At 34.6% G+C, this 26,026-nt stretch overlaps 1 protein-coding gene across 1 annotated transcript in view; it reads right to left on the reverse strand.

The window, feature by feature from the left end:
* Positions 1–25,031, reverse strand: part of LOC120335449 (uncharacterized) — a 36,801-nt gene extending 11,770 nt beyond the window's left edge. Inside the window, exons 1-29 of the mRNA XM_039402954.2 lie at positions 24,651–25,031; positions 24,027–24,206; positions 23,642–23,728; positions 23,007–23,197; positions 22,023–22,118; positions 21,535–21,606; positions 20,627–20,742; positions 19,706–19,831; positions 18,075–18,296; positions 16,967–17,042; positions 15,916–16,123; positions 15,137–15,411; positions 14,773–14,896; positions 14,164–14,455; positions 13,260–13,453; positions 12,051–12,701; positions 10,989–11,219; positions 9,783–10,129; positions 9,000–9,209; positions 8,033–8,286; positions 7,403–7,618; positions 6,257–6,449; positions 5,064–5,294; positions 4,366–4,941; positions 3,712–3,822; positions 2,733–2,988; positions 1,861–2,285; positions 1,253–1,406; positions 177–348 (exon numbers count right to left, since the gene is read on the reverse strand). Of these exons, the coding sequence (XP_039258888.2) occupies positions 177–348; positions 1,253–1,406; positions 1,861–2,285; positions 2,733–2,988; positions 3,712–3,822; positions 4,366–4,941; positions 5,064–5,294; positions 6,257–6,449; positions 7,403–7,618; positions 8,033–8,286; positions 9,000–9,209; positions 9,783–10,129; positions 10,989–11,219; positions 12,051–12,701; positions 13,260–13,453; positions 14,164–14,455; positions 14,773–14,896; positions 15,137–15,411; positions 15,916–16,123; positions 16,967–17,042; positions 18,075–18,296; positions 19,706–19,831; positions 20,627–20,742; positions 21,535–21,606; positions 22,023–22,118; positions 23,007–23,197; positions 23,642–23,728; positions 24,027–24,206; positions 24,651–24,879 (6,515 nt within the window). The 5' untranslated portion in view covers positions 24,880–25,031. The remainder of the gene's footprint in view (positions 1–176; positions 349–1,252; positions 1,407–1,860; positions 2,286–2,732; positions 2,989–3,711; positions 3,823–4,365; positions 4,942–5,063; positions 5,295–6,256; positions 6,450–7,402; positions 7,619–8,032; positions 8,287–8,999; positions 9,210–9,782; positions 10,130–10,988; positions 11,220–12,050; positions 12,702–13,259; positions 13,454–14,163; positions 14,456–14,772; positions 14,897–15,136; positions 15,412–15,915; positions 16,124–16,966; positions 17,043–18,074; positions 18,297–19,705; positions 19,832–20,626; positions 20,743–21,534; positions 21,607–22,022; positions 22,119–23,006; positions 23,198–23,641; positions 23,729–24,026; positions 24,207–24,650) is intronic.
* Positions 25,032–26,026: the final 995 nt, after the last annotated feature.

Raw genomic sequence — 26,026 nt, forward strand, 5'->3', positions numbered from 1 at the left:
TACTAACTGTTTTACGTGTCCAGCGTTTAGAAAAATAAAATATAAAAAAAGTTTTGTGATTCGTTAAAATGGAAGGAGATGATATTTCATTGGATGAGTATCAAATTAAGTTAAATTTTTAAATTTAATTACTCAATAATAACTAAAAAAAACTATAATAAAATAGTAAAACTTACATATTAGCTGAATGAGAACTTGGTATAACTGGGTGATTCCCAAACTGTGCCGATGCTGAAGCAATTGGATGTGAAAGTCGAGCCCTTTGAATTTCAGTTGTCATAACAGGAGGAAACATTTGTGGCACGGATGGAGGGACTCCAATTGGAAATGACATAGGTGTTCTTGTATCTGTTTGAAGTAATATTAAAACTTAGGAGCTTCTATCACTGGGACTACATTCTGAAACTTAGTGGTAATAAATGACAGGATAATAATAATGGTTAAGCTTGGCGACGGTGAAAATTATGACTCAAAATTTGAATAATTAATGATGCAACAAAACTGATATTTACTTATTTTGGTTGCAAATTTTGATTTTAATCACAACCAATTTTAAATAATTAATTCTGCGACAAAACTGATATTTTCCTATTTAGCTTGCAAATTTTGACATAAATTACAACAAATTTTAAATAAACAATTCTGCGACAAAACTGATATTTACTTATTTTGCTTGCAAATTTTGACATAAATTACAACAAATTTTGAATAATTAATTCTGCGACAAAACTGATATTTACTTATTTTGCTTGCAAATTTTGACATACATTACAACAAATTTTAAATAATTAATTCTGCGACAAAACTGATATTTACTTATTTTGCTTGCAAATTTCGACATGAATCACAACCAATTTTAAATAATTCAGCGACAAAACTGATTTTTACTTATTTTGCTTGCAAATTTCGACATGAATCACAACCAATTTTAAATAATTCAGCGACAAAACTGATATTTACTTATTTTGCTTGCAAATTTCGACATGAATCACAACCAATTTTAAATAATTCTGCAACAAAACTGATTTTTACATATTTTGCTTGCAAATTTTGATATACCGGTAATTTACAGCCTAATTTTTTTAAATGGTGCATTTATATACCCTCTGCTCTGGAAAAGGCTCTGCATAGCAGAGTTTGGAAACGCATTACCTAGTGCCTACTGCCTACCCAATTTATTACACCTTAGGTATATATATAACGCTTTAACCACTTGGCCACATAACCCACGCTTAACAAAAACTTAACTTACCATAATTATGAGTCGCGTGTGTTGATATTTGTGGTGGCAGTGTCGGCCTGGCCCCTGGCAATGTGGCATAAGCGTTCAGTGCAGATGTGGCGTTTGCAACAGAGGACATTACTGTCACGTAACTTGGCGGGACAGTCGTAGTCTTTATTGATACCTAGATAAATGGAATTGTATACAAACTGCTATTGCAAAATCAGTTAAAGGGTGCATGAAACCAGAATGAGTTAGAACCTCACTAAATCAGAAAAAAACATAGCCTACTAAACGGTGGTTCTCAAACTTTCACAATCCATGGACCTATTCAGAAGACTCAACAATCTGTAGCCACCTGCTCTTGTATAAAAATACCTAGTTCTGCTTTTAACAGGTTTCTACTAGGTTTTTATTGGCAATATTTATTGATAACTAGCCAACAAAAGAAAGTAAAAAAGTAAAGGCATTTGATCGACAAATAAACAATCACAGTTAATTCACCTTGAATTCCTGCAGTCCTTATAAATGATAGCTAGTAAAATTCTTTGTGACCCTCAGAGAACCGTTCCATGGTGTCTCAGTTTAAGATACTCTGGGCTATGAGATTATTGAAAGCTCTGATAAAGAAAAATTACCTGTGAAATAGCAGTGTTGATTGTAGATGAAGCCATAGTAATACTGACTGCCGCAGCTGTTGTGGTTACATGCGACATGAAGCTTGAAATTCTGGCATTTTCGGAAAAGCTAACGATACTTGTATTTCTGGTTGTCACTTGAATTTGATTTGCAAATGTAGTCGGCAATTTCTGTGGAGGAACTGGATGGTTTAAACTAGAAATCTGGCCGTTTTGTAACGGTACAATGACTATATTTCCGCCAGCACCAGGGACATTGGAACTTGAGGATGTAGAGTTTTGTGCTTGCGGAGCAGAGTAAGCCAAATATTGTACACCGCCCGGTCCTATAATCATGGTAGGCTGGTATGATCGACTCTGTTGTGCTACGGCAAATTGGACATGTCCTTGAGAGAGACTGATAGACTGACCGACTCCAGGAAGTTCTGCAAAATAGGAAAGAAATTTCAAGTGTATTTATAAAATGATGTGAAAAAGCAACAGAATTACTAAATAATACAGCTGCAAAGGTAAATTCCATAAATGATAAATCTGTATTGTCCTTTAGAGATATACAAACTTTATATTTACATAAAAGATAATACTATCAGTTGTATTATGCAATATTGAGAATAAAAATAACAACAGAACGCATTCTAGTCAGTCTACAAGTTATGTTATCAGTTAGCAAACGTCTTTTTAGACTTTTTTAATAGACTGTAGGTAATGCTGATAATGGAATAAGAAATAATTTAGTTATATAATAAAAAAATGATTTCCCATATAGCAATGAAATAGGTAGAATTTTATTCAAAGCAAATCACTAATTTGAGCGCAATTTAATTTTTCAGAACGAGTCATGTACACACAATCATTAAAACTTGTACACATACCTGAACTGCTCAAAGCCTGTACATTGGACATCTGGGCAGATGCGACACTTTTCATATTACCAGTGGTATTCGGTAGAGGAGCGTGACCAGGCCTAGGTGACAACGTCTTGAAAACTTTACCAGTGGGTTGAAAAGGACTTGAGCTTTTTCCTGCAGTAGGACCTGATCCAATAAGTGGACTGGCAGAACCACTGGAACCTGCCATTGGTTTGATGGGTTTGGGCCTCTTACACTTTGTATCGGTGGATGAGGAAGTCTGGTAAACAAAGAATTTTTTACATATAAAGTTGAAAAGATAAAATCTTAGTACCCGGCCCACAATTACAAACAGTCAAACTCAATTCCTTGACGATCAATGTGGCTATGAAGAACTAGATTGCTATTACTGGTACATCATTAGTTGCTCTGTATGAAATAATTCTCAGATTGGTGATTGGCAATGTATAATCGCATTGGTTAAAAGTGCTGGTGCGTGGGCACGATGGCCTAAAGGTTGATGCGTTAGACTTAACCTAGATGACATCACAGGTTTAAATTTAAGGTTCAAATGTCATGCACCACCTCGTAATAAATTGCGTAAGCAATGCCGATTCTGATTTCTGATCTCTCCAAAACAAAGTCCTAACGTATATATTCAAAGCGAAAGACATAAATACGTCGTATAAAAAATCTGTCCTACGCATACATGGTGGCTTAAGTAGAGGGTTCTCGAACTTTTGGTGTTATGGAGCCCGTGAAAGGGTTTACAATTATTTACGAATCCCTACAATAAATTTATGCGAATAAAAACTATCCATTGAAACTTATAGATAATGTCAGATTTGAATTACCACCTTGTTGCCACATTTCGACGCTACCGTTGTCAAATTTTATCAATGCCGTTTTTGCTTTTTTGGACAGCTACAAAATTCTAGCAAGAATGAAGTGCATTATACGAATCCGGAATTAATTCAATACTTGAAAAATAAGAGATAATTACCTGAGCTCGAGATACAGATGAAGTATTGTGCAAAATAGGATAATGTTGTTGATGCTTTCTTCTACCATCCGGTTCATCATCGGAAATATCAATGTCAGAATCAGTAACAACCTAAATATATTATAATACAGTGTTATTATTGTGGCTAACATATTCAAATAAACAGCTGTTTTAATTAAACCCATTGAAGACCGACAAGATTTCTTTTTAGTACGAAAGGAAGAAAAACGTGAACAATATATCGGCAGCGAATATAAAGTTAAAGTGATTGTAGGGTGAATATATACTAATTAAAGACAATTTAGGATTCGCATAAGTTTATGGAAAGTGAAAGATTTTTGTCATTCTCATTCTTTATCTCTCTTGGTACGGTACCATAATTTGTTTACAACATTGAACCGCGATAACTCTGAACCATTCCCTTTACAAGATACAGCATGAGCCACTATTTTTCAAATCTAACTATTGCCGGTTTGCTATAGTCTACCCAATTTTTTTACACCATCTGTTAAGATGGTGGGTGTGAGGTGTGAACCTGATGTATTTCACCTGTGATGCCAACAAAGCCAGGTTCAACGTTCCAACCAGCAGGCCATTCAACCCACATTTTGAACATTTCTAAAATTACTGTATTTTAATTTAAAGACACACTACCTTTTCTCTACATTTGAGGTCGATTTCCAAAGATGGAGTTCTGGATCTGCTGCTTATCGATTCCGCTGCCGGTTTTAAGAATTGATGAGGAAGAGTCGTCGTGGTTGGTTGCTGACTGCTGTGATTAGGATTCTGCAAACTCGCAACAACAGATGAGGTAGTGACTTCTGACAGGACTATACTTTGACGCTGAGCTGCTACCCCCGCTAGTGGTGCAACATGGGGAACAGACGGCAAAATTCCGTGGGTTGCAACAGGGAATATTCTTGGGTTTATTGGGGGAGATGCCAAAGATGTATAAGCTGTGCCAGGTGACAACATTTGATTTTGAAAGTGCCCAGAAGCATTTGGTGACATAGGAGAAAAAGGGGTGGCACTACCTGACGTAACACCAGAACCAGAAACGCCAGGGTGGTGAGACGATGTGGAAGGATTATGTGGTCGAGACAAACTCGAATCTGCAGAGCCCACTGATGATTCTGATGTCCGACGAGATCGTGATGTGCTTCCTGATTTCCTGCGATCTTTGTTACACCATTTGAAATCAGGGTGTGCTTTGAAATGTGCTTCTTTTACCTGTAACAGAATAGAAGTATTTGAGTTTAAGAATTATGTGAAAGACGGGAAAATAGCTGCCCAGTAGGATTCATTTTTGTAATTTTGGAAGATTCGATGAAAGATTATTAGGTCAGTTATACCTGAAAAGCTAAATCATGATATTCTCTCTTTTCTGATGGTTGTAGAGCGTACCACCATTCACCAAGTATTTTACTAACAGTTCTGTTGTCTTGATTGGGATGATATTGATGAACAAGTGCACGATGACGTTTGCTGAATATCATGAAAGCATTCATTGGTCTCCTGATGTGATCCTCGCCAAGTAAACTGGCACACGAAGTGGGTATCTGTTTGTCAGTAGTGCCTTTGTGCTGAAATCCAAATTTTCTAATTAGAATTTTTTTTTATTAGGTGGTTGATAATGATATGAAAGCTAGATGGGTTACTGCCAATGATGACCAAGAAAGAATATTTTGCTGTTCCGAGTGCATTCTGAAATCATATTTTATATTGGGGAAATTGGACAATTTCAACAGGTAATTTATATAAATCATTGGAGACTTTTTTAATTTATAATGCAAATACTTTCAATCTAATTTTCAATTTTTTTACAGTGATATAGGTAAAATTAAGTCTATTTTTGTCTGACCATCAGATGCCAAATTATAAAAATGGCAATCTTTATATTACGGTACTCCCAAAATCAAGAAATTATTTTATCCATTAAAACCAATTTCATATGAATTTCAATATTCATTTTGTTTTGGGCATAGCTGGTCATTGCATAAGCTTTTATGTGTTTTAAGACCTAAAATTTTTACTTTATATGTTTCATCATTTCATCGATGGATACGATAGCACCTCAAGTTTTTATTTCAAATCGATAACATATAGCTTGCGCACATTTTTCCATCATTAACTATCTGATTGATATGAATCCCTAAACTAACACCAATTATAGTAAATATATTTTAGAAATAGGGATATTAATTTCCAATTTGGTATTCTGGATTCTTTAATGTCAATAAATTCATTTCCAATTTTTTGAAATTGATACATTTGGCACCTCAAAAGGGTGTAATAATATATGTAGGCAACGTCTGTGGGCTGTGGCCTGTCTGTACATGAATAAACAAAAATAATGTAAAAAAAATTATGTGTCGAGTTGACTTATTGAAAATACATGATTTTTCTGCAGGAAAAGCAAATCTCACTAGAAAAAGGCGATAAGGGTTATTCTAATTTTTTGAAAACAGATATTAGTGGCACATAATAGAAAAGTATATTGTCCAGAAACTGGCAAAAATATGGCTACATAATTCCTTTTAATTACCTTTTTTGATGTTTTATCATCTTTATTTGCCACTCCTGTTGACAATGATCGTTTCTTAGGTGGAGAAACGTGAGGCAAATGTTCACTCTCACTTGATGGTCTTGCAACTTGGATTTGTTCCGTGGAATTACTCGAAGGAGACGACATTGAAAAGTATTGTTGGGATGCATGGGGATTCACAGTGGGTAAAAACCTAGAAAAATAAAAATTATTCAATGTTTAGTAAATGATCAAAGAAAGAAGAATCTTAATTTGTATTGAATTTATCATCTAAATGAGCAATACCACAACCGAATAAAAAAATTGGGTGAGCAAGGCCGAGCCTGGAAGATTATGTTATTCCAAAATAAAGTGGCAGCTTACATATCAGTTGCTGCTTATGCAGAGTCATGTATGGAGCAAAAGGTGTGTATAAAAAAAATCAGAAACATAGTTTATATCATTATAAATGCTGATTTTCAGAAGCTCAAGAATTTCACAAATTTCTCATTTCGCATGTAACATAGGAGTCAATGTTATATCCATTTTTTATGGGACGTTTACACATCTTAGCTATGAGGCTTTGTACAAGAGATATGGTAAGATATGGTAAGGAGCCAATATTTAGGAAAAAAAAAACTTTTCGGTCGAGTATTGTCATCAATTATTATACTCTGAGCGATGGGTATAGGGTTAAACCAGATTTTAACATGCAACACCAACATAACACAACAAAAATTGGTACAAAATTGGGTACTCCCGAAGTACGTGAACCAAGATGGCGGACACCAGAACATAGTATGTGTACCAGGTTAGGGTTAGGCCATAATTTCAGATACAAATACTACGGGAGTCACTTGGCTAGTCCCGAACTCATAATAGAACTAAAATAAGGAAAATTGGAATAAAATTATGACCTGACCTGGTACACATACTACGTTCCGGTGTCGACCATCTTGGTTCACATACTTCAGGAGTACCCAAAATTGAGTAAATCGGTAAGGTTACAAAGGCTGTTACCAGTTAATGTCGTTAAGATTTTTTTTGGTTTAATAGACATTACTAGCTGTACCAATAAGAACAAATTAGTCTCAGTAAGAGAAGTTTTCTTGAGGAGGACACTCATATTTAAAATTGAGCATTTTAATTTTGGGAAATGAAACTTACACATCGTCTTCATCATGTGGGTGTAACGAGTTATCTTTTGTTTGACGATGATCAATATCCGATGAATAAGAGCGTCTGACGGCAGCTTCACATTCACCGGGATTAGAACGAGCGCTTGAGGTTGCGATGGCGAGTTTTGTAAATTCTGTTGTACTATGTCTTGGATTTTGTACTACATATTCAAAAGTTTGATATGCTTCATGAGAGTCAGTCCTGCTGTAAAGATAAAAGTATAATAATATTTTAACAAAAGTTTGGTAGAGTTTTGGTAGTGTTGAATCTGATTACCCTGTGCGGGTTCGCAGAGGAATATTATGTGTAAAAGAATTGCTGGACTCGCCGTTGTAAACCGGTGGTCAATTTCCATTAATGGAATATGATAACATTGTGAGGGTGTTTGAAATCTTGTGGGGGAATGATTATATTCAAGAAAATGGGTCGACTCATCACTAATGTAGAGTGATTCAAGTAACTGCTAATCAATCACAGCTCCCTCTTGTCTCAGTAGCTCTTGGCACTTCATTGGTTTCCCAAAAATTCTCTCGAAGATCAATCTCTACGATTTCTGAGTGAGTGCATATGACCTTGCTTTGAGCAATTTTTCCAAAAAAAAAAATGAAAAAAACTCACTTCCTTGCAGAATTTGCCACGACACGGTTCATTGAAGTATCATGATGCGTGTGGTTCGACTGTTGTATTCTTTCAACGCTTTGAACATTCGTTGTACCATCGGTTTCTGCTTGAGGCATTTGTGTCTGTCCGTCATTTGCTACTCCGTTCATTGGTGGAGGAGATGTCGTCTCAGCTGAAGGAAAATGGCCCAAATATGGCAACAATTGGTGCCATTGGTAAACAGGCCTCTGCTCGGGGATAGCATGAGGTACCTTTGAAAAGAAAGTATTACGTGAAAAATGTAAAATATACAAGGTGTATGTGAGATTATTGACAATTTTCAAGTTGTCAAGAGACAAGAGAACTTATCGATACCATATATTTTTATTATTTAATGCAAGGGTATTAGATGAAGTAAAAAACTAAAATTAACAATGATTAAAATAAAACAACCCTGATTTAGATATATTGTTTGAAAATTGATTATAATTTCAGACTACTTCAGTTTGTTTGTGATAAGCTTTATTAGAAAACATATTCTAAAACATCCAGAAAACCCTGACATTCTTGGAAATGGAAAATGAATTTATTACACCTATTCAAACAAGTATTTTCATACCTTCATTTTTAGTGACTCAGTTATTTTTGGATATAAAGTGGGCCTATGTATCATTTTGCAAAATTGTTTTTTTTTGTACCTCATGGGCCACTCTTTTTCAGATTTTCAAAAAAGATAGAAGCTGCTGCTACAAAGGTATTACTAAGATATTTTATTTCACTTAAAATTTCCTATCTCCTATAGAGCCTGACATTTCACCCCAGTTTATTTATTATTCACGCCACACCTTTATGAGACATTTGTGAAAATCATTAACATTTGTCTGAAATTTTGCTGACATTATGGTGGTCATATTAGTCATTTGACTTTCAAGTCTATATATTTTTAAAAATTGCCTTCTTGTTCATCCAAATATTAACCCTTTACCTCTGTTTGTGGCAATGTTTCCTCTGAAGTTCGGCGAGTTGTACTTTGCAAAGTATGTTGTTGTCTCAATGAGTCAGGTACAGGATATGCAGAAGATTCCAGTGATCGATGAGGATTAGAAACCGTTGCTGAAATATCGTGAGACTGACGAGAAATTGACGTTGGTTGATGCTGAGATGGTTGCTGCAGAACAGAAGGTTTTGTTTCCATCTAAAATAAAAGTAAAAAAATTGAATATGGTAAAATGGCATCACAAGCCGAAAAACTGTGCTTCAAAAGGATATCTACATCAGTATTTTCCAACCAGGGTTCCACCAGTACAGTCAAAAGGTTCCGTAAGTCAAATATGAGTCTTTTCAGACCTACATAATAGCTTTTTTGTTACTCTTAGTTAACAATCAACAACATTACTCTAATCAAATTTATGAAAAAAAAAATGTATTCAAAACATGAAAAAATAGGAATGGCAATATAAATGTAAAGTATTTTAAATAGAAGACCCACTAAACAGTCCCAAAAATATAAATTGGGACGAGATACGGTTCGAGCATTGGAGTTAACTGTATTAGCATTACAGGCTACACATCTCGGGTTCAAATCAAATGTCCACCCCACTTCACTCGGGGTGTAATAAATTGGGCAGGCAATGTCGCAATGGGACAATTCCGATACTCCCAAAAATAGTAGATTCTTACATATTAATGGCTGTTTTTACGAGCCCTGTTTAGAACAAAAGGCGAAAAATATATATAGAGCTATATAAATGAAAAAAATTCATTTCACCTGTCGAGGAGGCAGTGTTGGTAGAGAAGATTGGTTAGTTTGTTGTTGTAGAACAGATGCTGTCTGATGCATACTTGCAAACTGATTGGGGTGAACAACAATATACGTCGCTCCAGGTGGGAGACCGCCAAGAGCTGAAATACCAGGGTACAGAATCTGTGGCACTAACCCTTCAGGTACGACAGGATTGGCACCGATGGAGACCACTGCTGATGAGCAGCTTACAGAAGTTACTGTGGATGTTACAACTGCTACAGGAGCTGTGTTTGAAGTTAAAATTTGTTGGTGATAGCCAGAACCAACGTAAGGATATAATCCAGGAGTAACGGTTCGAAGCATAGCATTACCTGAAAAATAATTGAATTGTATGTCATCACAATTCAGATCTTTTTCAAAGTATCAATAGCTTGAAATAATTCTCTGAAACTATATTATTGGACATGAATAAAGAAGACCAATGGATCATTTTGCTAACTTATTGATGGGAAACAATCATGTTTCTTCACAGCTAACTTTAAATTTCCAGTAATCAAAGTTAGAAATCACTAGAAGCTATTACAATTTTATCAAATTCTTTCAGAGAAATTAAGTATAACTTTTATTTCTGTAGCAGTAATCATAATTGTTCTTTTGATCTTTGTGTACAGATATATCATTCTTGGGTACTCCTGAAGTATGCGCACCAAGATGTCGCATAACCTGAACACTAACTTGGTACACAACCTGAGTTCAGATTGTGCGACATCTTGATGCGCATACTTCTGGAAGGTCTCATTCTTGTTTCCATTATTATCATTTATTGAATAAATCCAGCTTAAGTTACTCGACTACACACCTAGACCCAATACATTCCAAATTAAATAAGAGGATATGATTTACATATTTATCCTGGGGGCGAGGAAAGGCGATACAAGAACTTAATCATATGGCGAACCATGGCCTCTCGTCCAGTCACCACATGTTGGGTATGGGATTAGTTAGTCAGTTTTCGAAAGCATGGACTTGGACCAGTGGTTACGTGGACCAGCGGTTATGCAAAACACACTACATCGGCGAGGAGTCCAGCAATCCTCTCACAACATATGGTGAATACTCAGAGTCAAGACTCAAATAAAGTTTTATAATGATGTCCCTACATCACTAAAAAATTACGACTTCAAAATTATTTAACCTAACTTTTGCTTGCATTAGTAGCTATTTACATACCTTGCTGAACCAAATGTGTAGCAGGGTACTGAAGCACTGCTTGTTGTTGCATTTGCAACCTTGAATGTGGCATGGCACTAGAATGAGCGCTGACACTTGGTATATTTGTTGGTTGATTGTGTACAATTCGAGTGTGTCTTTGTTCAGGAATGGTTAGTACAGGAACATGTTGTTGTTGATGTTGTTGTTGCACAGTGATTTGATTTTGGTCAACATAGCTTGCATTAGAGTCTGTTAAAAGAAATATAAAGATTAGCTAGTACCTAGGGGGCTCTGAATGGAGCATTCCCCACAGAACAATATTTCCGTCAATGGCCCTGTAATACGTAAATAGTTGTCATATGTTACAGAACTCGGTTTGAAACTCCTTGTTACATGCTTACCCAAAACCTTATTCAGAACGAGGTTAAAAATACTTTATAAAATATTTGCAAATCGCAAAGTCAAAGTTTCAGAGCAAGCATCTTGGAAAAAAGCTTTATGATTCTAGAATGTTTTGTATTATTTGGCTTTGGCAAAAAAGCTGAAGTGTATTAATATTGAACACTGAGAATACCAGATATGTGGAACATCTATCAGTACTAATAAAAAATAGTGGAGAAACTAGTTCTCAGTTTAACTATTAGGAAAATCCCATGACCATTGACAACAACAGAATTACCTACCTTCTTGAGCATAAGAGGTTTTACAAAAAATCATTTGAAGAAAATTTTGAGTGGTTTAATATTATTGTCGCAAGCGGGCTATTACCTTTGCCTATTTCAAAAATTTCAGTGAAATCTATGGGATTCATTGTTTTTTGGGGGTATGATGACATCATCAACATTAAAAGCTGCGCAAATTGTTGTGATTTGGTGGTCAGTCGAAGTCGGGAAAACTAAGGTCATCAATTTAATTTAGATCAATTTATTTCAGAGGTGTGAAAATGGATACAAATGGAAAGTAATACAAAAACCAAAAATTCACAGTTAACAATGATATGAAGTTCTCCACTTTTCAAACCAATAAGCTATATTGTTATAATTTAATTTCAATGTTTTTTAAATTAATTTTGTACTTTACCTGGGTCATGAGCAGGCGTGCTGCCTCTTGAATTTGATTTAGCAGATATAGTGGTTGACGATGAAGTGCTTCGTGTTCTTGGAACTAAAATACCACCGGCCTCATCAGGTCTTTGTTCTTGTCGAGTTCGGTCCTCACTTTTCCTTCCATCTGCACCTCGAAAAGCGGAGCGACCTTCTCTACCATATTTGACAGAAGATGGTAGTGATGCCCCGATGGGTAAAGGAGGATGCTGTGGGACCCTGCCACTGGAAGATGTGGCCGCATGCTGAGGGGTAGGTGCTATTATACCACTTCTGTGGTCTTGATTATTCGCTGGCATGTAGTTGAGCCTTGAAGAATTAGGCGCCCGAATGTATTTTCCTACGGGTTGCTTTATCACTGATGCATCTGCCCCGGAATGAGATTGTCTTTCTGTTCCACCATCCTGACCTTGGTCATGAGGAAAAAACCTTTGATTTCTCAAAGGATTAGATATTATCGTTGGAGGTGAAATCACATAACCCTCGTTCCGTGAATAATGGTGACTGTAATGGCCAGCAACAGCTTGAGCTACACCAGGTTGTATTCCACTGGATGATGGACTGACAAAAACATTAGGACTGTGAGGTCTTGAGTTAATGCCAGGGGTTGTAGGAGTCGGAGTGTGACCTGTTTATGACAAGAAAGAATATTGTAATTATTTTGTTCTCAACAAGACCCCAAACAAGTAGCCGTTGATATCTTTCGAAGTACGAAGCTACATTTATTTGGAAGGACCGATCTACCCAATTTATCACACCCGGGATAAAACGGGGCACAAGATTTGAACCAGAGATGTGTGATCTTCAATGCCAACACAGATGTGTTAAAAGCTCCTACTGCTAAGCCATTTCATTTCGCTATACATTGCAACATTTTGATGAAAACCTATTCCCGCAGCTTCTATTTTCTAAAAAGATATCTATTTTCTAATAAGATAAAAAAAAAAGATGATATGCTCTGAAGCTGATTGGTCTGTGAGGTCCATAGGAAAAAAAACTTAGAGATTTACAAAAAGAGTGCAAATAGAATCTCCAATAGAATAACTATTTTTGTGTAATACTTTGAATATATAATAAACTAATATTTGAATACTTATTTAATCTAATACGATAATTATTTAGGAGAGGGAAATACAAAAAATTTCCTTTTTTTTTTTTCATCAATCAAGTCCTGCTCTGCACTCACCTATACTTTCCACTCCTGAGTCAGCTCCATCATTTATAGAAGTGCCATCAGGTTTGTTAGTTGCATGGGTTAAAGCAATTGAGTACCTTCCATGTTGCAAACTAGGTTGCAGCAAAACCCCATGTCTTGATTTGCTTGGAGATTTACAACTGAACAAACTTTGTCCAAACGAAGGTGCGATATGACTACCATGTCTAAAAGAAAAGCCCAAGTATTAACAAAATCAATTTCACTTTATTGTCTTTAATATATTTTTTTGATAAATATAAAATCTGGGATCTAAAAAGGTAACAATTACTTGTAAATTCAATTCAATAGAAGTGATATTAAATTAAGTTTGATTAGTTTAATTCTGTGACCAAAATGTACTTATTCTTTTACTTGCGCTTTGTTAACTGTTTTGTTAATTGTTATCAATTTTTTTCACCAAACAAAATAACTGAGGCAAACCCATTAGAAAAAAACTTTTAGCATCATAAATGTTTGAGATCCACAGAATTAAACCTATGATCCTTAACCTTCGACATCAAAACGAGAATATCGGTCGGAGACTGAAGACTCATCGATCGAAACTGCGGTTTCGATTCATGACTCTATAGTGACACTGCGTGTCCCATCACTAATTAATTAATAACTCGCTAATTATACAATATAATTCATCCAAAATCAATAGGCTTCTGTTCCGAGATATGATGAATGCACATGCGAAATATGGAGCAGATTCAACCACGCCTTTGTGAGATATCGCGTTCATCTAACAGACAAACAGACAAATACCTATCAACATACTTACCGATCTAAAGATCGATAAGTAATAATCTAGTCACACTCACTGCTCTAATCTTCATATTACGTTATTGGTACATAAAAGTTTAATGGTGGAGCCAGGAGAAAAATACTTTACCTTATCGGCAGTTGTGGCGATACCATTTCTACAGCTTCATGCCGTTTTCCATGTGCCCATTGCTTGGTAGGCGTTGTGTTGGTGAGAAGAACAGTGCCAATGGGACCCTGGCCTCCTGCAGGTACTGCCAAGCTGTCTCTGAACGGTGTACTTGTCAGAGATTGGGGTATGGGTGCAAATAGATTCGACTGGCTACCATTACGAACAGTCAATGGGCTTGGCGTCGTCACAAATTCATTGGATTTTCGAGGGCTCGGTCCAGCATGTACTTTCGAATCAATAGGGCTGCAAGCTGTAAAACAAATGATAATATCGAAGATTTATAAACGCAATATATAATATATTTATTAAAAACAAACAAAACTTGCTATTCTAATGCACATACAGGGTGACAAAACAGAGTCCAGGTTATCTAAAAAATATTCTAGAGAGAACATAACTTTTGTGCAAAGTGTCCGAGATTACCGAAACGTTTGGGCACAACCATACACACACAGAAGTTCAAGTGTTAAATACATTTTGTTAATTTGGTAGAAGTATTTGATAATTTATGGTTTTTGTTTTTTGGGTGACCTGAAACTAAAAATTAATAACACAAAACCACAGTACCTAGTTTAACGAGACTTCTGGCAGCTTCGTGCTCATCAGTCACTGTGACGTACCGTTTACGAAATTTTGAAGATATAGGAGCAGGAGATGCGGCAGGTGGTGATAAGTGGTATTGTGGCTTAACCTGTCACAACAATTTTCCACATTTTAATATAACAGGGTATACTTGCATCACACTTACATTAATGCTGAAAATAGTTGTAAATATTTGGTATGAATCAATATTTCAACAGACAAATGGTCATTTTTATAGAAAAACAGAAATTTCCATAGATAAAAAAAACCTTTTAACTTCAATTTCTTAGTTATTTTTATTTGAAATTTTGTATTTAAACAAAATATAATTACAAACTTGTTATCTTACCTGAACCTTAGTAGGAGAATACAATCCCTGTAGAGAAGAACTAGATCCTCTGTGGACATAGCGATGTCTTATAGGTGACTCAGATGGTAAAACGGCAGATGCTGCTCTACCAGGAAGAGGGTCAGCAGTTCTACTTTGATGTCCAACCAATATTTCATCATTAGGAGTCGATGGAACAGTTCTGGATTGCATGGATTGATGTCTTGAACAGAGTCCCCGTTTTTGCGATTCCTTCATGCAATCTCCTCGACAGCATAATTTTCTCCATTGTTTACCTGTTTATACATACAATGAAATTATATTATTCTGTCATTTTTCAGGTTCCAATAATGAAGAATGAATGAAGACTATTATTTCAATATCCCTAACCCAGAGGTTCTCAAATTTATTTTCGTGGTCCGTTTCCTGAGACACTCAATACCCAGTGCGCTACTTTTCCATTAAAAAAACTCTAGTTTTGTTTTAAACAGGTTTCCGTCTACAAATTGAAGCAGAAGAATAAAGCATCAAACAATCCGCAGTCAATTTACTTAAAATTAATGCAGTCATCGGTAATGATATCTAGTGAAAGCTGCTGATAGTGGCTCCATGTCTGCACCTCCTTTTAAAAAAATAGTTAATTGTAGCCAATCTCAGCAGTGTTTATCAAATTAAGTAGACTAAGCTAAAACTAAAAAGTTTTTTGAACCGTGGGCGCAAAATCAAATACATATGATAGCTTTAGATATCAGTATATGCTTGTATAAGGGCTTTGTTCGAAGTGTTGCTATTAAACACACCATTGAATTTCTTCCTTACACCAGTTGACATGGTGACAATTTCATTTTTCTTATATTTTTGTTGACCAGCAGTTACTGGAGTAACAGAACGAGATGACGAACGACTGATACTGCGCTCACTGAGAGCAGAATTTGGTCGCGACAAAGAACTTCCTCTTGGGGAGGAGAGCATCGCTCTAGCTGATGAACTTCGACCTCCTCTGATCATCTGAAAAAAACATAAAAATAACAAAACTCGATGAATAAAAAGTGATCACAGTTGAATAGTCCAGTAATCCCAAATTCTAAATTTGAAACTTCAAACATATCAAATATATATTATCTAAAGGTTGAAATAACCGTATTTCTCCTTGCATAATACACACCCACAGATAACACGCATGTGTATTTTAGCACACCTGTGGCGAGAATTTTTTGATATCCATGCATAATACGCATATTGGGTTTTCGTTACTCTTTACGATGTTTTTGGCATAATACGCACCCACCCCCTTATTTTGACCTTGAAATTTGGTCTTGGAAGTGCGTATTATACGCGAAGAAATATGGTATATCGTAATTCAAAATTTTCTGTTAGTTGAGCAAGGTATAGCAACCATTTGCTTTCTCGAAAATATTTCACTTCAATTTGCATATTCACTCGTTTTAAAACTCGCTTCGAATGTAAAATTGATATTGCGTGGAACTAAGTAAGAAATATTATTGAATGATTGAAAGATTTGCATACGGGATGCAGCCTGTATAACAAGTATTTAAATACCTACCAAAAAGCAAAATCGAACTATAAAATATAGAAATTATGTTCTCAAAAATTCAAAACATCGAGATGATTGAGATTAAAAGATTTGCATGCGAGATGCAGCCTGAGTAACAAGTATTTAAATGTCTGGCCAGAAACAAAATGATAAAGCAAAATATAACTATAAATATAGAAATTACATTTTCAAAAAACTCAAGAAAGATAATATTGAAAATTTTATAATACCCACTCCCTGTATAATTTCTACAAATCTCCATTAGATATTTTAAAAAACATAAAGTGAGACCATACCTCAGGACTAGGTATGCTGATGTCACTTGTTCCACTTTGATGACGTGAACGATCAAGATATGGATTTCCATCAAAACTAAATAAAGTTGATTAATACGGGTAAGCAATTGTATCAAAAACAAATATCATTTTAACTTGAAAAAATTATTAAACATGGTATGGCATATGTCATAGTATTAACTATCAATAGTAACAATAATGCACTATTCTGAAAACAAATCTAGCAAAATTCTTTCATTTATAAAATAGAATATTCTAACTGACTACGAAATGGCATGGGCTTTGCAAATAATGATGAAACGACACTGATTGTGAACTTTGATTTTGATGAGCTAGTTTAATGACAATTATTTGGTATTTAAAACGGCATAGTTTCAAGATTTATTATTCTCAATTCACTATATGGAACGAGACAAATTCTGGCCATATTTAAATATCTGATTTCTTCTTGGTCATTTCACTGTACTCTCTAGCTACCAGAACAAAATCAATTTTTGAAATTGAGCCAAACACACAAGAGCCTTTGCTGATACTTAAGTAGGATAAGCCGAAGAAAATTAGCCTTCAAATCCAGTCAGCGAAAAATATCAACCGGCTGCCTGGTTGCTTACTTACCAGAAAAACACGACTTAGTAGTCAGTATTGAAATACAAATTAGAAAGGAGTTACCAGTTGTCATTAATGAGGAGGGTAAATATGAATGTGAAATACAAAATAAGACGAAAAGCCTAGGATATGCTGCTGTAACAGGCATATTTACTTTACTTTACCCTATATCTTAAATTTTAATTGAGGTAAAACTTGATTTAGAAGCAGGAGAAGGCAAAAAAGAAACAGTTCGATTCCTAATAAAGGTCACTACAGACATTCTTGAATGGACAATTATTCAAAGTGAACCCGAAAAAATAAGTTCATTTGGAACATATTCTAGATAGAACACAATATTTGTACCAACCGCAAAGCTTCCTAGATTCCTGAAACATTTGGGTACCATCATACACAAACTGAAGTTTAAAAGTTTTGAATAAATTTTTTTCAATGACATTTCATAATAGTAATGACACTCTGTACAGATAATTCTTCAAAAAAAGAAGTTCAAACATTTTACCTGTGGTCCATGGAAGATCCAGTCATATGAAGCCTGACTTCACCGCTTGGATTTCTACGAGATCTTACTAAAGCACTTCGTCTACTTTCCGCTGATATATCAGCATTCATCGACGAATTATTGTTGTTGTTTTCGCTGTCGGATTCCGAAGCAGTCTCTGTTGCTTCATCGTCTGTGTTTGTTGGTCGAAAATCAGAATCACAATCTGAATCACCTTCGTGTCTGCAATTTGACAACGAAAGGAAGAAAATCAATGGGTTTTATCTCTGATTGAAATTGTTTAAATTACCAATGAACACTACGTAAGATTTAAAATACAGCAAAAAGATCCTGTGTCCTCTGTATTTGGGAAATCAATATGAAAAAAATATCTTTATTTTTTTAGTGGCACAGAACAGAGATTCTTAAACATTTCAAATTCATGTGATTTTATTTTATGTTATATTATACAAATCATATTGTATTGGAAAGAATATTTAACCTCAGAGTAAATTACAACAAGAAAAAGTTTCACAATCAAAGCAACACATAAGCTGGTATAGTCGATCATACTTCTCTAACAGCATTAATTTTAACAATCTTTAGCATTTTATGACAAGTTCTAAATAAGGCTGAATAAAAAATAATTTTTTGGGAAATCAAATAACATTCCACAGTGCACCTGAAATCATTTTGTGTTGCAGTATGTCACAAAACATAGACCCACCATTGAAGCCATTATTGTTCAGTCATTGTAAATGCCATATAAAGTATTCAGAGTTTCATTATTACCGGCAATTTTTTTTGTGTATTATTGCCTGAAGGTGATATTGATCATGTCTAGATCATTAGTCACTGCATGATTGATTCAAGTATGGCATGGTAAAATTGATGGTAAAGTAGTGAATAAAGTTTAAAAAATGTTGACATTGCTCTTAAGAGAAAGGCAATATAAAAAAAATTATTGCATATTCAACACGAATTCAATTACATATCGCCATGATTTAAATCAAGGGTTTGTAACTTGCGGCCCTCGGAAAAGTGCCAATTTTGAATGGTGTTCGGCCTGCGTAACGAGTTTTTAATTTTGTTCAATCTGGTATGTGTGAATTTTTTCAATCTCTTTGCGTTGAAAGCCTATACCTGAGTCCAATTTATTATCTATGGTCATGACATTACAATGCCCTACCAGCTAGCTTATGCAAAGCGAAACAATGCATGTCATAAAATCAATAACCCAAATTTTTGTACCAGCAACCACTAGTAAGCATATGTTAAACGAAGGTGCGGCCTACGGTTTCACCCAGGTATTGGTGTCTGGCCCTCCTGTATTAAAGGTTGCACACCCTGATTCAAAATTTGTTTATCCACTTGTCCTTAGTGACATTTTCGTGAGCATTAATAATGTCAATCTCTACTCCAGTGATTCACAATAAAATTATCTACAATACTTAGAATTAGAATAATTTCCCAATTTAATAGACTTGACATTAACTATTATCAAACAAAAAATCCAATTATGGGATACCTCATGAATAAAATACCTTTATCCATATCATATGGCTTTTTTATTATAGTAATACTATGAAAAATGTAAATTTCGAAGATAAAAGTATATTGTGGTACCATGCTTGGACCAGCAATAAACATACCTTGGAGGTGGAGAAGGTAGATTAGGAAAAAGCCATGGTGCAATCATCTGACGGACTCGTTCTCTTGGGACGAATAAATCATTGACGTCATCTTCCATACGTACAGTGAAGATTCCAGTTTCTTCACTGAAATTATCAACATAATAATAATAATCAACATGATTGTTATAACAACAACATGATAATAAATAATCCAATTCAAGAACAATCTTGCTGCCCACTAACACAAATGGCCATTGTTGTAAACTGCTCGTCTGAAGAAGTCTGACTTTGGTTGGACGGAACGATACAGAAATACATTTGTGTTAGTGTGCAGAAGGACTCTTGAATTAGATAGAATCCTAGCATTATACGCATACGAATCCACTAGCATAAAGGCATTGAGGAAGGATAGGGAGTTAGTCTTGCGCAACCCAACTCGAAGTTACATAATAAATTATTAGCGGTATATTTGATAACAACATGATGTGAAGCTTCTTAGACCTTCTTAATGATGTACCATTTACTGTTCTTTTACAACCACCCAATCCGTGATTAACTTGAATTATGCATTGTCATTAATGAAACGATAAAAAAAAGACGATGCAACTATTTCTTATACAGAAGTTTATTGAGGGTCCTTTTGTACACAAAAACACATCAATATATCATTTCAAGATGAAGTTTGATAATTCCAGCAGTTTCGGACTGAGAAGTGAAAACCATTGTTCCAAGAATAAATTTTAAGTCACTCTGGTCCTGTAGCTGTTTGTTAGAAGTAAATTGAATGCAAACACCTTGAATGATTCCTATGTACTTGCATAACAATTTAGCATTTGCACTTCAAACAAGGTCACAAGCACAGCATAATATGCTTTCCTGAATATACCGGTATCAACTAATATAGGTAAATTTCTTAGTTTCCATATGAATATAACTTACTTATAGTTTTGCACATACGCTGTTTTATAAACCGAAGATTCAGGAAGAACTTTGCAAATTACTTTACTTCTGGTAAGTAAATTGTGCTCTTTATCCAATGGAAAATCAGCAATAACCTAAAGAGTGGTAATATTAGGCAAAAGAGTTTATATGGGAAATTATTGAGCTTTCAACGCAAAGTCCAAAACAAAATCCATTAAGTCAAGCTATAAATATATACGAGCCTAAACACACTATCTAGGCTACTATATTATGACCTTTATAAATATCATCAGAGAAAAAACTATGCACATGCAAATTCCATAAATGAGATTGTTAGTAAAAAATATAATATAAAAGTCAGAATACTCAACACAACACAATTTTTCCAAATATAATACTTTTCATTTTACACATTTTCATTCATGACAGGATGTAATAAAAGCATTTATAGCATGCACTAACCCAATAAAAAAAATTGAAAACCCCATTTGTCACATTAAAATATTTCTTTTGAAATACACAAAACAAGTTTGCTAAACTAACTTGAACAACAATAATAAACTGTTGAATCGTAAAATAATATTACACCATTCTGTTCAGTAACTAGAAAAATTGGGGAAAGCACTTCTTTGTTCAAACAGGTTTCACTTGTATAGCAAAATATAACCTACGCCATGATCAAATTTTCTAAGCAAAATAGAAAACACTGAAAAATATTTGCAGATAAATTGAAGAAAACCAAAAAGTGTGTGTATTATTGAGATGCAAGAATAAAAACATACAACTTGGTATTAGTAAAGTTTATAACTGAGGAAAAAACTATTTTCCAAAAAAGTAAGCACCCCTGATGAACCTTGTTGATATCTATGAAATCAATATGCTTTTTATAAACTCAAACTTTTATTGAACTCAAATTAACAACTCACATGATCAGTTTTCTCAGGATCCATAAAATAATTGATTGCTTTATCTTTGTCACCATCAAACAATACTCCAACCTAACAAGGCAAAATAATATAAAAAATTGAACAACTATAAATTACCAACTATTACATTATGAATAAAATCAGGAGGCAAAAATATAAATTTATGGTTACCAAAATGAGATTTGTTGTGGGATGTTACTATTATTACTCTGAACGAAACTTCGGAAAAGTAAGCACTATAAAATAGCGATGCAAAGTTTTAGAAGTAATATATTATTGTGAATTGTTTTCAACATTTCATGTTCTCCCAATATCCCATAGTTCTCACCATCAGTTTGTTTTATTGAGGTTTGAAATTACAAAATGCAGATTACTAATTAACCAGAAGCAAACAGAATTAACCACACAAGCAAGGTGAACATGTCAGTAGCTATTTTCTGGTTTGTATAACTTTCTTGTTACAAAATTTTAAGAAGTGGGAATCATACCTGACCATCCAACCTGACTTTAACAAACTTTGCTTGTTTATAAGTGTCCCCTCGTTTAGCCAAAACCGCCAGTCCACGACACCTTTCCAAGTGAGTCTGAAGTGAATGGGAAATCACCATGACTTTTACATTAACTCAAAAACTGTTGTATTGACATAAAAAATTGGAGAGCTGAAGGATGTCATTAAAAAGTTCAACAGCCACTTGTCTACCCAAACTAAGAAGTGCCACATAGACTAACTGATGCAAATTTGCAAGGAGAAATGCCTGCATCGTGAAAAGTGAAAAAATCATTAAATTCATCCGAATCAAAAGAGCAAATCAGTTTGGATGAAAAACTATGTTCACATGACCATGACATTTTACCAAAGACTATACTTATGTTCAAATATCATATAATCCTTGTTATAAAATTTGATTCTAATGCAGTGAAATACATGATTTTAATACAAAATCGATCAAAAAAAAACTTTAATTGAATTGGTTAATATAAGTATAGAGATAGAATACAGCAATATTTGAAAACAAACATCCCAACTGTCCATCAATATAAATAATTGAGAAATAATCAAACTATACTAAATCAGGGGTTCTCAACCGGAAAATTAGGCAAGCCATAAATTGACACTATTACTACACAAATAAATTGGCCAATAAAGGTTCCCATTTATTACATGATCATATGTTGCCGTAATAAAGTAGAAGAATGCAACATTTTGGAATCGGAGCATTCTCTGTTGTATAATAAATGTTATTGTGATCTCAGAGATGAATGTCTGTTTGTTAGTCACGACTTAAAAACTTAGCATTGATTCGTAAGTTAATTGTACAACTTATGAGAACTCAAAAAATTTTCAGAATAAATAAGGTTGGATATCTCTGAACTAAATGCAATAAAACACATGTATTTTCAGAGGTATAATGAATATGGTTCAAGTTCAATAACATTTCAGCCATGATTGTGCTCATTTAATTCTAGCTTACCCAACGAGAAGCTGTGGAAATGGTTGGATTAGATAAAGTGTCTGAAATTCTCTTTTTTCTCCTTTTTTCAGCCGAGCCAGTAACGCCAAGAGAAGAGGACGGTCGTGAGCGACTTGTCTGAGCAGGTGGAGTGACTTGTCTTCCTTCCAATATTTCTGGATGCGATTGATTTCGCCGAATTGTGTTGTGATCTGTTAAAAAGTCAATAATCTCATTAGCAAAAGGAAAAAAAATATCAATCAATGCACACCATTTAACTCAATCCTTTGATTATTGACCATTAATAATGGTACATAAAATGTAATATCCTTCAACAAGTATAGTATTATTGGTAAATACTTATTTACAATAAAGATCTACATTTTTTCTCCACTGAATTGTTTTACCTGGTAATGCTCACAGCAGTGTGGCACAACATGCTAAGCGCTTTAGATAGCCCTGAGTGGGTTTACAGGTTCGAATCCCACGCAGGGATAGTGATGTGTGAAAGATTTGCTGGACACCCTTAGTGATCAATATGTAAATCTTGTATTCACTGGTTGCGCATTGATACATTTCCTAGCATGCCACTCAAATCCTTTGACTTTTAAGGCAATAGAATATCAGTAGAGAAATATTGAGTAGAATGTACATACTGTTTTGCTGTGGTGGTCTGGGTCCAGGTAAACGACACATTGGTGGAGGAAGTATAGTTCCTTGGGGAGTAGCATATGTCACTGTACCTGAAAGAAAATAGTATGTGATTATTTGTTTGATTTGGCACGTAGAATGTTAGCACTGGACACCATTGACATTAGCTTGTGGTTAAGGGTTACCTCGTTTGTTCGATTATTAGTATGATATTCCAAAAAGCATGCTTTGAATAATTGGATAAATTTGACTAAAAACAGTAACCTTAATTACCTAATCTCCAAAACTACACTTTCATCAAATGACAATAATTTTGAATTCAGTTTTCCGTTGAAGCAAAATTTTCTCAAATTGATACCTCAAGTTGGAATATTTTTATAAATAGCATACCTGCTTGATTTGGTCCATCATTCTTCTGTGGTGATTCCGAAGATACATGATCAGTTAAAGCAAGCCCATCTCGTATATGCTTTGCTTCAATACTAGATACAGGTATTTGATTTACAAGATTTCTTGTCATGTGACCAGCAAGATGTTGAGTTGTGGATAGGTGAGGAAGGCTTGAGCGACCTTGGACAACAAAGGTGTATTTCAATAATAAACAATTTAAAATTATCAACATAAGTATGAATAACAAATAGCAATTATGATCAAATTTACATAATAAGCAGGAGATTGAATAAAAAAATATTCTAACAATACCCAATTCTCCTGACCACACGAATGTGGAATTAGTGTATCTAAGAGCACACGCCTCAATAAAAAATCTTTTTGTCAAATATTTTGCAGTTTCCATTATACTACAACCTATTAAACCAATATGCGCATAAGCTGTCCATTAGCTAAAAACTGGCTCAGTGTAAATATTTCCCCTAAATAATTTTGAAGCCATTTCCAAAACCATGGAAATAGTAAAATAATAGAAAAATTGTTACCAGACCATAACAAAAAAGTCATAACAGATATTTTAGTTTGAAAAAAGCAATGTTGACAAAATAACATTATCGGTATTACCTGTGTTGCCTAGATTGTAAGCTTGACGTGTATTCCCAGTTTGAACTATGAGATGAGTGTTGGGTCTAGAGAGATGGACAGCCCCGGCTGAAGATTGTTGGTTTGGTGGATGTTGTTCGGATATCGAATAAGTGCCAGGCATGCCACTTTCATTTTGTGGCATACCTTCATAGCCAGGCATGCGGGACATCATGTGCACTGCAGTTTGACTTGAGAACGATGATATCATTGCCGAGTCAGTTGCTGCTAGAGGTATTCTGGGGCAGCTAGCAATTGGCTGCTGCCTCAGTACAATGTAATAAAAACAACGGCGCCTACAGAGGAAATTACTTCCCTCTTTGCCATAACACACCTATTGAAGCAAATGTGTGCTAAGACATACACTCTGTAAATAATATTGAGAAAAGTCAGTTATATGAAAGTTTTGAAATATACGTAGTGAAGAGATATATACTATATGGAATTTAATGTAATATTGACCCATCTTCCTTTTTATAAATTGAGTGGAAACTAGAGAGTGACTAATACTTTCTCAAAAACATAAGATAAGAAGCTCTTATTGCAGTATTGGTTCCTGATAACAATTTTTCTGCAGAAATTTCCTGGCTATGAGGAGCACTTATCTATGCTTACCATGAAACACTTAAGATGAAATATATCACTAATAGCACCTCCCAACGTCCATTCACTGAAAACTGTAAACATTTACAATAATACTAAACCACAGCTGACTTTGACATTCATTTACTCCTCACAGGTCCTGCTATCTAGCTGCAATTGCTCAATAACTTGACAGAAACTGATAAGGTACATTTTTTACAACATCAGCAAATTTCGTACCCACAAAAAATATGGAATTTGCGCATAGCCAATACATTACCATATATTGATACCATATTGAAAAATTTACATATTAAAAATTTAGATTTTAGAAAACTTTTATGATACATGAATGTTTAAAATAAAAAAATTGACTAAACATCCTCGTTAGATAACATCTTTAAACTTTCCTGAATCAAAATGTGTTTGTATGAAAGGAAAGTGGAAATTTTTATATAATCAGAAAATAAATAGTGATTATACCATATAACTGGTAAAACGTGGACAGCCACAGAGCAAGTAAAATGTCCATATATTGATGAAAAAAAGCTTGAAAAGTCCAGGCTAAATGTAAAGCAAAGCACATGCTTTATTCTTGAATTATAAGGTATGTGTAAGAAAGTACGGTATGATGTAAATTTTTATCAAATTGGAATATGAATAGTGATCAAAATTTAGATAGATAGACACAAAGCAAGTAAAAGCATACCTATATAAATGTAAAGTTGAAATAGTCCGGGTTATATGTGATACAAAGTAAAGGCGACCTCAGCGAA

Source organism: Styela clava, chromosome 4 (genome assembly GCF_964204865.1).
Source record: "Styela clava chromosome 4, kaStyClav1.hap1.2, whole genome shotgun sequence".
NCBI classification, from domain to species: domain Eukaryota; kingdom Metazoa; phylum Chordata; class Ascidiacea; order Stolidobranchia; family Styelidae; genus Styela; species Styela clava.